At 49.6% G+C, this 12,622-nt stretch overlaps 1 protein-coding gene and 1 pseudogene across 1 annotated transcript in view; both read right to left on the bottom strand.

Moving 5' to 3' along the window:
* Positions 1-2,352: 2,352 nt before the first annotated feature.
* On the bottom strand, positions 2,353-2,840 carry LOC142847018 (small ribosomal subunit protein uS19 pseudogene; annotated as a pseudogene).
* Positions 2,841-9,085: 6,245 nt separating this feature from the next.
* Positions 9,086-12,622, bottom strand: part of Spg21 (SPG21 abhydrolase domain containing, maspardin) — a 30,645-nt gene continuing 27,108 nt past the window's right edge. The window contains exons 8-9 of the mRNA XM_075965455.1: positions 11,836-11,976; positions 9,086-9,732 (exon numbers count right to left, since the gene is read on the bottom strand). Coding sequence (XP_075821570.1) covers positions 9,616-9,732; positions 11,836-11,976 — 258 coding nt within the window. The 3' untranslated portion in view covers positions 9,086-9,615. The remainder of the gene's footprint in view (positions 9,733-11,835; positions 11,977-12,622) is intronic.

Consider the following 12,622-nt stretch of genomic DNA (forward strand, 5'->3'; position numbering starts at 1 on the left):
ACATCACTAGGTGCGTGCCTTTGGAAGACACAAGGACCCTGGGTGCCTAGGCTTCCTCTCTCTGCTCCCTGCTGCCATGAGGTAAGCTGAGCTCTTGGGCACGCTCTTCTGTGTAACACTGCCCCACCGCAGGCCAGCAGCGACTGGAGCAAGAGATGCAGGCTGAAACCAGGTGTGGAGGTCTTTTCTCCTGTTTTGTGTGTTAGTCACAGTGATAAAGGTGACCAGTAGAACGGGGGTTCAAGTCCAACCTGGGCAACATAGTAAGACCCTGCCTCATAAAAACAAAAACAGACTGGAAACTGTGTTTGATTAAGAATAGCTACAATCCCAGCTACTCTGGAGGCTGCGGGCTGCGGCAGAGGATTCCGGAAGCCCAGGGGTTTCTGTGGCTGGTATAAGCAACGGAGACCCATCTCGCATCCACTCACCTCTTTTATCTGGGTGAGATGACAGATCTGAATGTTTATTAAGCAAGTTTTGTTTTGCTTTGTTTTTTTTGAAACAAAAGTTCTTAAAGTCTCCATCCTGTAATGAGTGGGGGCAAAGTATGGTCAGACTTCTTTTGCCTCAGGGAAGGTGGGGTGGGGTATCTGAGACACCTACAGAGAAGTCGGAAGTCTGGGTTCAGGGATAGATTGGGTAGGGAATGACAGACAGAGCTAAGGGTGTCTGAGGTCTGTGCAAGGCCATGGGGTTGGGGAGACAGGTTCATCTGGGAGCCCATCCGTGTGCCTGGAACACAGGAGCAGAGAGGAGGGGGAAGGCAGGAGGGCCACAGAGGTCGTGTCGGGAATCCATTTCCTGTTCCATAAGTGAAAACTTGGCAGGGCACGGTGGTGCGCATCTATAGTCCCAGCGCTTGAGAGGCAGAACAAGCAGAGGGTAGGTCAGGAGTTTCAGGCCAATTTAGACTACATAGTAAGACCCCCACTCAAAAAACCTAAGGGCTTGGCATGAACCTCCCTGGCAGAACACTCAACTATGGCACACAAAGCCCTGGGCTCAATTCCCAAAGCCATACAATAAAAGTTGGTGTCTTGAAAAATCATGGAGGATGGGGGCTGGGAGCTTGAGCGGGCCTGTCACCTCAGGAAGTGTCTCACAGGCTGAGCCACCCCCACCCCCAGTCCCAGAACGGACTGCTGTTCCTGAGCCTGCTATGCCGGACACACAGAAGCCCGAATCAAGACTCTTAATTTCTCCAAAAAGAGCATTGTTGTCAACTGTCAAGAGGACAGGAGGCAAGCTAGAATGAGCTCTGGTCTGCAGCAAAGGTAAGGTAAGTGGTGTGGGCCAGGGGAGCTGGGACGCGGGCTGTAAAGGGGGAAGCAGCGGTCCTGCTTGTGGTTCACCTCGGTGATGTCCAGTGTCCCCACCCCTTTGTGTCGGGCTTTGGTTCCAGCAGGCTGTTAAGCTCATGCGAGGTCAGGTCTGTGGATTCTGTGCCTAGGAACTGAAAACGCAGCTTGTAGGATTCTGAGGGAAGTTGTCCTTTTGTGGCCTTTCTTTCCCTCCTGGGGAACAAATGCTAATCTGCCTCAGAGTGCTGGTCCCCTTGCTAACTGTGACTCTCCTTGTTTTAAAAACATGTATTTAGCTTGGCAGTGGTGGTGCATGCCTTTAACCCCAGCACTTGGGAGGCAGGGGCAGGTAGATCTCTGAGTTCCAGAACAGCCAGGACTACGCAGAGAAACCCTGTCTCACCCCAATCCTCAAAAAAATTACTTAAATCTTTTCCTGACTGGGTTTGCACCTCAGAAGTAAAGTGCCCAGCAATGTGCAAATGCCCTGGTTCTAGCAGCTCTGGGGGTGGGGAGGAACCTAATGTGTATGCATATAATACATATGCGTTACAACACAAATACAATACAAAATGCACATGTATTTTCAAAATACATGCAAACACAAGATGCAATCTGTAGCATGAATTCTAATAATAAAACCCAGAGGCATATATAGGGGTCAATGCTGAAGATCAGAGAAACAGAGCAGCCAGCCACTAGCAAGGTCTTCTATCTTTACCAAGGCTCAGACAGAAGGGGCAATCCTGTCCTCAGACTGCGTCTCCAGACTCCATCTGTCTCCACTAAACCTCAGACTCCCCTGCCTCCTGTCTCCTTCCACCTTATATTCCTCTCTCCACTCAGCCATGTCACTCCTGGTTCCACTTCCCGAGTGCAATCTATTCAAGTATACTCTGTACATTTATATTCTTACAGTTGGCCATCTTTCTCCTGTGGGCCTCAGAATAAGTAATTTATGGGAGGTAGGAACAGTCCTGGGGCACATTATATATTGAAGAGCATCCGTATAACTCCTTGACTGGGGTGAAGGCATGGCTAGTAATGCTTTTTTTTGTTTGTTTTGTTTTGACTGAACATGAGTCTTTATTGGCCACAGCTACTTGAGGGGGATGAAGCGGGAGGAGTGGGTGGCACCGATGCCAGGCCGGCTGCGCTTCACAGGCTTATAGGTGATGGAGAACTCGCCCAGGTAGTGGCCGATCATCTCCGGCTTGATCTCCACCTGGTTGAAGGTCTTGCCGTTGTACATGCCCACCATGCTTCCCACCATCTCGGGCAGAATGATCATGTCCCGCAGGTGGGTCTCACCACCTCGGGCTTCTCCATGGGCGGCACCTCCTTCTTGGCCTTTCTCAGGCGCTTGAGCAGCGAGTGCTGCTTCTGCTGCAGGCCACGGTTGAGGCGTCGCCTCTGCCTGGCGCTGTAGAGCTGCATCAGCTGCTCATAGGACATGTCCAGCAGCTGGTCCAGGTCCACGCAGCGGTAGGTGAACTTGCGGAAGGTCTGCTTCTTCTTCTGCTCCACTTTGGCCATCTTGGCGACGACTCGGAAAAGGACTGTTTTGTTTTGTTTTTAGAGACAAGATTTCTCTGTAGCTTTGGAGCCTGTCCTGGAACTAGCTCTTGTAGACCAGGCTGGTCTCGAACTCACAGAGATCCGCCTGCCTCTGCCTCCCGAGTGCTGGGATTAAAGGCGTGCGCCACCACCGCCTGGCTAATTATGCTTTTTAAATTTTTCCTCTGCAGTTTTTCAGTAAATAGTGAAAAGCCATATTTAACATCTTAGTTTTTAACCCTTACATTATGTGTGTGGGTGTTTTGCCTGGATGTATGTTTATCATGTATATACAGTGCTAACAAAGGCCGGAAGAGGGCATTGGATCCCCTGGGATCGAGTTAAAGTTATACAATGTCCTTTGGGTTCTGGAACTTGAATCCTGGTCCTCTGGAAGAGCAGCCAGCGTTCTTAACAGCTGAGCCATCTGTTCAGCCCAAAAGCCCTATTTTAGAATTTCAGAGATTGGTCTTATTTCTACAATATTATCTCACGTTTATTGTTCCAGCCGTTTTCTCCAGTAAGTTTCAAGATCAGACCAGTGTAAGGAGGGCATGGTGGCTAGAAGAGGGCAGGGGCCGGGAGAGCCGGTGAGGGGCCACTGCCAATGTCACGTCCTGGCCTGTGACAGGAAGGGTGGGCAGACTTCTGCGAGTCTGGGGATACAGTAGGTGTGGAGTCCTGGGGTCACAGCCGCCCCCCCCCCTGTCAGCCTGGTCAGTGTCTGTCTCTCTCACAGAGAGCTGCCTCCACCCACAGCCATGCTGCGCCACAGCAGCAGGTGACAGGACCCAAGCGAGGCAGGTGAAACGAGGACCCAGCCATTTCAGTCCCGTGGCATCCTGCCTCAGTTTCCAGCACCTCCTCCTGCCCCGTCCATCTTCCTTTCGCATCGTGTGCACCAGATTTTCTTACTTAGCACTGGCTTCACTCTGACCCTCACAGGCCTGGGTAGTCTGGGTGGAGGTTTCAGAGGCTCCGTGATGCCTGGGGGGGTGGGCAAGTTTGACAAACTTTTTGAGGAGTGATTATAGTTTTGCCTGGAGTCTGAGGCTCTAGTTGAGGCTGCTTCAGCGACAGGCCTGAAAAAGCTTTACACACCAGGGCCCAGACTAGTCAGGACTGGAAATGGTAGCTCGCAGGAGCAGGCAGGAAAAGCTTGCCGAGGAATGGGCTCGTCCAGCGAGGATTAGGAAAGAAAGCACAGCTGTACCGTCCTTCATCTCCTGACTCTGCAACAGCTGCTCATAGCAGCTCCACGTGTGGCACAGAGAAACCGAGGCGAGCCTGGGGCCCTAGGTGCAACCAGTGAAGATGCTAAGCCCCGCCTCTATGGCTTCCTCGTGCTCCCTGGCTCACAAGGGGTGTCAGCCCACTAGTCAGAGGAAGCACTGTGGCCTCCGGCTGGACATACATCATGTTGGCACACCGGTCACGCTGTCCTAGGAGCCTGAGCAAAGTACCTGAGCTGTCCCGTAAAACCAGCGTGACCAGGGCTGCGGTGGGCAGAAGGCTGAGAAGGTAGAGATTTCAGTATTCTTTAAGACATAGGACAGCGTGTGTGTGTGTGTGTGTGTGTGTGTGTGTATGCGTGTGTGTGTCTGTGTCTGTGTCTGTCTGTCTGTCTGTCTGTCTGTCTGTCTGTCTGGGTTCCAGAGGATACTTCCCAGGAACTGGCTCCCTCCTTTCACTATGTAAGTTCCTGGAATTGAACTCAGGTCTCTGGCTTAGCCACAAGTTCTTTACTTTCTGAGCCACCTCATTGGCCTTTAACATTTATGTTTGTGTGTGGGTATAAGGTTGGGTATAAGGTTAGCAAGTGTGGGCTAAGACACATTGTGTAGGGTCCAAGGACAGCCTGCTGCTGTTGGCTTTCTTCTTCCATGGGGGGCCCAGGGACTGAACTCAGGTTGTAGGCCTGGCTGCAAGGGCCTGGAGTCCACTGAGTCATCTCAATGCCCCTTAGTGGTAGTCTCCTTTTATTAAAATTTATTTTTCATCCTAACCACATTCTCCCCTCCCTTCTCTCTTCCCATTCCCTCCCCTTCCCTCTCCTTTGCCTCATCCCCTCAACCCACTCCTCTGTTTCTATTCAGAAAGGGGCAGGCCTCCCATGTGTATTCACAAAGCATGGCATCACGCTGTGAAAAGACTAAGCACCTCCCCTTGTATTAACACTAGGCAAGGCAATCTGGTATGAGGAATAGGTTCCAAGAGCCAGCCAAAGCATTAGGAGCCCACGAGTAGACCAAGCTACACAACTGTCACATACATGTCGAGGGCCTAGGTGGGTCCCATGCGACCTCCCTTGTTGTTGGTTCAGACTCTGTGTTTCTATGAGCCAGGTTAGTTGTTTCTGTGGATTTTCTTGTGGTGTCCTTGGCTCCTACATTCCTTCCTCTCTCTCTCCAGCAGGGTTTCCTGAGCTCGGCTTTATGTTTGGCTGTGGGTCTCTGCATCTGTTTCTATCAGTTACTGGCTCTCTGATGACGATTGGGGTAGTTACCAATCTGATCATAGGAGACGGGCCAGTTCAGGCTACGTATCCACTGTTGTTAGGAGTCTTAGCTGGAGGGGGGGCATCCTTGTATATTTGTGAGTTTCCCTTGCATCAGGTTTCTAGCTGACCTCCAAATGCCGCCCCACCCCCAGTTATCTTTCTCCCCTTCCATCCAGCCCCTAGGCCGATCCCTCAAGTTGCCATCTCCACCTGGCCCCCATTTCACCCAGGAGATCTATTTCTCCCTCCCAGGGAGATCATGTGCCCCCCTTCGGCCCTCCTTGTTACCTAGCCTCTCTGGGTCTGTGGGTGGCAGCATGGCTATCCTTTATTCTATAGCTAATATCCATGAGTGAGAACATACCATGTTTGCCTTTCTGGGTCTGGGTTACCTCACTTAGGATGATTTTTTTTTCTAGTCCCATCCATTTGCCTGCAAATTTCCTGATGTCATTGTTTGTAGCAGCTAAATAATGCTCCATTGGGTAAACGCACCACTTTCTGTATCCTTTCTTCGGCTTATCTTAGTGCTGTAGAATATTAGCTTAAGATGTGTTATATTCGTGTGTGCTGTGGAACATTTGTTTAATGATGCAAAGGTGTGTTGCATTCTTTTATGTTGCATTTGTTTAACTCTGTAAAGCTGGGTTACTTTGCCTGCCTAAAACACCTGATTGGTCCAATAAAAAGCTGAACGGCCAATAGCTGGGCAGGGGAGGGGGATAGGCAGGGTTGGCAGGCAGAGAGTATAAATGGGAGGAGACCTCTACGGATGTGAGAAAAGGAGGAGAGGTGGACACCAGGGGCCAGCCACGCAGCTGGCCACAAAATTAGAAGAGAGAAAGATTATAGAATAAGCCCAGAAGCAAAATGAGGTTAAAGAGAGATGGGATAATTAAAGTTAGAAAAGCCAAGCTAAGGCCAGGTGATCATAAGCAAGAATAAAAATCTTTGTGTATTTATTTGGGAGTTGGGCCCCTAAAGGGTAAACACACACACACAAAGCCAAAAAACCAACTACACTTTAGTGGCATTCTTAGAAAGTGGCTTTCTCATAAGGAAGTGTTGGGGTTATCAGTCTGTTACAGTGTTCTATTTCCAGCTGGATATGGTAATGTAATCTTCCTGAAGCTTTAGCTGTGATTAGTGAGTCTGGACACAGTCCATTCGGTATCAAGTTTGAATAGGCTTGCTGTGTACAAGGAGTGGGTTCACTGAGGCAGCTCAGGCAGGTGTGGTGTAGGGAATGTGGGGGGTGCACTCTGATTTTTCCTATAATAGTAGTGGTGGGCTCTGCGGAGAGATGGGGATCTCCTAGGCTCGAGCCTGTTCCAGAGGTGGCCAAGGGTACACGTCCACTGAATTGGCTACTGGTTTGGGGACAGATATTTCACAAGGAGAGAAAGGCAGGGGTAAGAAAATCAGCTCCACCTCTGTAGGTGGGACCTCAGCTCCATGGCAATGTACACCCAGGATAGGGGGGCAGGACGGGAATGGAGCAAGGCATTTACGGCCAAGGGAGGGAGTTTCTCTCTAGACCTTGTTAGGCGATAGGCTTTGGAGGTGGGATTACAGCCAGAGCCAGAGAGGCATTCCCAGCACTCTGTAAGTGGGGAGCCATGGAAACTGAGTTCCTTCTCTGAACTGCTGGCAGTAGGCACCATGGGTGGGAGAACCACAGGTGAACCACAGTCACGTCCCCAGTCTCAGAATCCCTGGTTCTGTGGCCAGCATCCTCCACACCCCTCTGCATCACACGTGATGTGATGTGACCAGCTTCCCGATGCACGGCATTCTCAGTGTGCATTGATTACTTAAAGTCAAACCTGGCTTGTGAGGTTGCCATATCCTAAGCCTACTACACGCTGTGGAAAATGCATGTATTTCTGACCTCCAGTGCAGTCCAAATTCAGGAAGTACAGTTCCTTTCCAAGACGGCCCCCAGCACCCTGGGGGTGGGGCACTGGGAGCTGAGTGTCACTCACCTCTGTACACAGCTGTAAATCTGCTGCTCTGGAGCAGTCATCTTGCTGGTCAAGAGCCTTGGCTTTTATTGATTTGAGAAAGGGTCTCATGAGTCAGGACTCAGTGTGGACTAGGCTGGCCTCGGAGTCAGAGATCTGCCTGCTTCTGCTGTGCTCAAGATTACAGGTGTGTGCCAGCCTTTTCAGTGTGCACTGGTGTTTGCCTGTGTGCATGCCTGTGTGAAGGTGCCAGATCCCCTGGAACTGGAGTTATAGACAGTGTGAGTTGCCTCCAGGTCCTTTGGGAGAGCAGCCAGTACTCGGCTAACCACTGAACCAGCTCGCCAGTCCAGCAGCTTATATTTTTACATTTATTATGTGTGTGAGTGTGGGCATGCACACGTGAAGGCACACCTGTGGAAGGCAGAGGACAACTTGTAGGCATTGCTTCTCTTCTTCCATGGTGGGTTCCAGGGACTGGAGTTGGTCATCAGGCTGTGACCAGGGCTTCTGCCTGCTGAACCATCTTGCTGGCCCAAGATCTTTGTTTTTTTATGATTAAAGTGTTAACTCCTAGTTTTATATAGATAACTTCCCACAACTTATTTTTTTTCCAAAATGTTAATTATAGCTTTCTAATATGTGATTTGAACACAATCTTTTTTTTTTTTTTGGTTTTTCGAGACAGGGTTTCTCTGTGGCTTTGGAGCCTGTCCTGGAACTAGCTCTGTAGACCAGGCTGGCCTCGAACTCACAGAGATCCACCTGCCTCTGCCTCCCGAGTGCTGGGATTAAAGGCGTGCGCCACCATCGCCCGGCTCGAACACAATCTTATATACAGACATTTCAACCTGTATAATCAAAAAACCCCTTCATGTGACTAATATGTATATACATATGCATATACATGGTACATGTGTTTGCATACAGTGTGGGGGGCAGAGGCCAGAGGATGCCCTGCACTCAGTGTTGACATTATAGGCCTCTGTGGACACTTGTGACATTGTAATGGGCACTCGGGGACCTGTTTATACAGCAAGCACTTTTACTCACTGAACCATCTTCCAAGCCTCTCAAATAGTGCTTTATTTATTTATTTAATTATTTATTTTTTATGTGCTGGGCGTTTGGCCTGTATGCATGTCCGTGTGAGTCAGATGTCCGGAATTGGAGTTATAGTCAGTTGTGAGCTGCCATGTAGATGGGGAATTGAACCTGGGTCCTCTGGAAGAGCAGCCAGTGCTCTGAACTACTGAGCCATCTCTCCAGCCCAAGGTTGGAAATTTTTTAAGCTGGATCAACAGATGGGGACATTTTATTAAACTATTTCCTCCCTATGCATTAAAAACATGTTGGGGCTGGAGAGATGGCTCAGAGGTTAAGAGCACTGGCTGCTCTTCCAGAGGTCCTGAGTTCAATTCCCAGCAACCACATGGTGGCTCACAACCATCTGTAATGAGGTCTGGTGCCCTCTTCTGGCGGGCAGGCATACATGCAGACAGAACATTGTATACATAATCAATTAAAAAAAAACAGCACTTGGGGGATAGAGGCCTAGCCTAAATTAGACCCTATCTCTTTTTTAAAAACTCTGTGAGGAAGATGGATAGGAACGCATGTGGCATACAGTGGGAGTCGCGGTAACAGCACCTCTGACTGCGCCATCAGCCATCAGTGCCAGGATGATGGAGCAGTTTCCCCAAAGTCACACGGCACTGGCCAGCAGCCAGCTGTGCAAGCAACAGTAACCACAAGAGCCATTCACTGAAATTCAGTTTTTATTCCAAATGACTGTAATGTCTAGAAATACAGCCGCTAATACTCAAAATGGTGTGCTCAGCTGGAAACAAAAGTAGTGGTTTTGGAGGGAGTGGCCAGCAGGCTGCTGGCCTTGGCACCTGGTTATCCCAGGAAAGCATAAAATAGGTGGTGTTCCTCTTCCAGTCTGGAGGTGCAGCCTTTACAGTGAGGAACACAGAAAGTGGGAAAAAACGGAAGAAAAAAACATCACATGATCCCAAGCCTTTGAAATGAACACACAACAGGGGAGAAAGCTTTTGGTAGCAAAATTTTCACAATTCTTAAAATGGGAATCTTCAAAAGTTCTTAAAATTCAAAAGTTTTAAAAAAAATAAAATGAAACAAACAATCCTGGAGAGGGGACAGTCACACTGGCTTAGAAGAGCTGACGCATGTCGTGAAAATGACCATCAGTCCTCCTTCTGAAACAGTAAGGCCCAGTGTGCCTGATGAACCTGAACTGATTGTACTCGGCGTGTTGCGAGCCCGCCTACGGCTCCTCCTGGCTGAGGCCGAGGCGGCTTTTCTGCACCTCTAGCTCCTCTGCACTGACCACTGACGGGTCGATGGCGGCATATTTGGTTCCGTGGAACTGCAGCAAATGTATCTGGGAAAGTGCAGAACGACTTGGGTTATTATTAGTGTTGTTTATGATGCTGACATGAAGGGGGCTTCAGGGTGCTAGGCAAAGTGCTCCACCACCAGGACACCCCATCTCAGTCCTGAACCTTCTTGGTGAGTGTATGTGGAGGCCAGAGGTCAACATCAGTGCCGCTCCTCAGGACTCTAAACTATTACACTCTCCTTATTTCGTGTGTGTGTGTGGAGGCCGGGGACAACCTGTGGGATCGGCTGTCTCCTCCACGTCATTTCTGGCCCTGAAGTCAGGTTGTCAGGCTTGGTGGCATATCTTTCACTTGTCCTCTCTTGTCTTTTGAGACAGTCTCTCAAGTCTGACAAATAGGCAAGGCTGACTTGCCAGCAAACCCTGGGGGCTCCTGTCTGTGCCCCCAGGTGCTGTGCCACCATACCCAACTTTTTAAAAACTTGTATTATGGGGACAGAACTCGGGTCCTCATCCTTGCATGGCAAACATTTTACCAACCGAGCCATCATCTCTCCAAGCCCAGCACCTTCATTTCTCAGTGACTATATTACAGAAGGCGCAGCACGTTATTAACAAGCGTGGTGGGAAAACAAAAACTTCCTAGAATTACACACCAGTACAGGGAACTAGAGAAAAGCTGGAAAACAAACAAGAATATGGGTTTTACTATGTCACTGAGACCGGCCTTGAACTTACAGCACCCCCCCCCCCCCCCCCGTTGGCCTCAAAGTTCTATGGTTACAATTATGCACCACTGTGCCTGACCAGAGAAATGGTGGGACCTTTGGCGTCAAATTATTTTGTTTTTTCAAAGCCAGCTTCTCTATGTTCCTGACAACTTTTCATGGACATCCTCACCCCCACGGCCCCCATGTGTAGAGTATATGTGCACTTTTCATGGACATCCTCACCCCCACGGCCCCCATGTATAGAGTATATGTGCACTTTGCATCTGTGGGCACATGTGGGCTTTCTGTAGAGGATCAAGGTCCATCACTCTCCATCTTACTCACTGAGGAAGGTGGTCACAATCAAATCCAGAGCTCTCTAATATGGTCTGTCTTTTTAATGTGTACAGGTGATTTGCCTGCATGCATGTCTAAGCGTTGTATTCATGCAGCACCCATGGAGACCAGAAGAGGTGGATCCCCTGGATCTGGAGTTTCGGTTGTCAGCTGCCACTAGGAGCTGGGAGTAGAACTGGGGTCCTCTGGAAGAACTGCTGAGCCATCTCTCCAGCACCCTGGTATGGCTAGTCCCCAGCTTGCTTTGGGGAATCCCCAGATGCTACCTTCCCAGGCTTGAAGTCCAGGTAGGCAACCATGTGCACCAGGCATTTATGTGAATTCTGGAGAGTCTGAACTAAAGTCCTCACGCCTGAATGCCAAACGCTTTAACAGAGCCACCTTGCTAGCCCTTCATAAACATCTTTTCTTTTTAAAATTATATGAGTACTCTACTCACAGGTGTGTATATATGCCACATGTACGCCTGATGCCCGTGGAGGCTGAAGAGGGTGTTAGATCTCTTGAACTGGAGTTAGAGATGGCTGTGAGCTACAGATCATGTGCAAGAGCAGCAAGTGCTCTTAACCACCGAGCCATCTCCCCAGCCCTTCTTGGACATGCTGCTCCACCAGCGGATGTCTGTCCCGCCTTCCGCGGTGGTGCGAGGTCCTTCCAGTCTTTCCTTCTGTGGTCCGTGGCATGATGAGCATCCCCAGGCACCACTATTCTGTTTAGGATCACCTCCTTAGGATCTACTTCTGTGAGTGCACAGGAGCACTAAAGACAGGACTCGCTATGGAAGGCGCCTGATGCTTCTTGCCAAATCATCAAGGCAGTCACTTGTCACCCTATTCTATAATCTCTTGAGAGAATGGAGTGTGTTTCTATTTTTGCCAATAGTGCATAATCAGATCACCTCATTTTGTGAGACTCAGACTGTTCCCATTCAGATGGTGTCTTGCTGTAGCTGAATTCCCTGTCTCCAGGAAGCAAGGTGACAGTGCGGGAATGCAGGCTGCTCATCCTGAAAAGGGCTGCCGAGGGAGAGTCGCCTTGGGGGTCTCTACAAGTGCTGTGGATCTCAGGCTGTCCTTACCTGCACATAAAGATTGACCTCTGCACTCCTGCACAGGTAGGGGAAATTGCCTCCCGTCTTGAGGTGAGCCCTCCGGGCATTAGGGTACAGTTTGTACATCTCTTCCTTGGCTTCCGTTGACAGCGCACTCTGGTCAAACACCTTTGAAAACACACAAGGTGAAACCTCATGGTATTTTTAGCACAGGACAAAAGTATCCCATTCCTGAGTGCCAGAGCAGCCAGCGCCCACCTCCTGGTGCTGTGCCTGGTCTCATTCAACTCTAACCCAATGGGTGGGAATATAGCTGTGTGGTAGAACGCTTGCCTAGGGTGTTCTAGGCCCCATTCCCACGGAAGAAAATCCTAATTTTAACCGCAGCTATAGATTTCACTGCCAAATGTCTGTTGCATCTCTCACCTGTAGCTAATTAACAAAATATTAATAATGAGTAATCACTGGAAATGTTAATTTCAAAAAAGATGAAATCTTGGGACTGGAGAGATGGCTCAGTGGTTAAGAGCCCTGGCTCCTCCTCCAGAGGACCCTGGTTAGGTTCCAAGCACCCACATGGCAGCTCACAACTCTCTGTAACTCCGGGGATGCAACACTTGTGGCTTCCATGGGCACTGCATGACATAGTGCACTCACATACACGCAGGCAAACACCCATACACACAAAGCTAAATAATCATTTATTTATTTATTTAGGCAGGGTCTCTCTATGTAGCTCTGGCTGTCCTGAAACTAGCTCTGTAAACCAGGCTGGCCTCAAACTCAGAGTTCCGCCTGTCTCTGCCTCCCGGGT

The sequence above is a fragment of the Microtus pennsylvanicus genome, chromosome 3 (genome assembly GCF_037038515.1).
Source record: "Microtus pennsylvanicus isolate mMicPen1 chromosome 3, mMicPen1.hap1, whole genome shotgun sequence".
In the NCBI taxonomy this organism is placed as follows: domain Eukaryota; kingdom Metazoa; phylum Chordata; class Mammalia; order Rodentia; family Cricetidae; genus Microtus; species Microtus pennsylvanicus.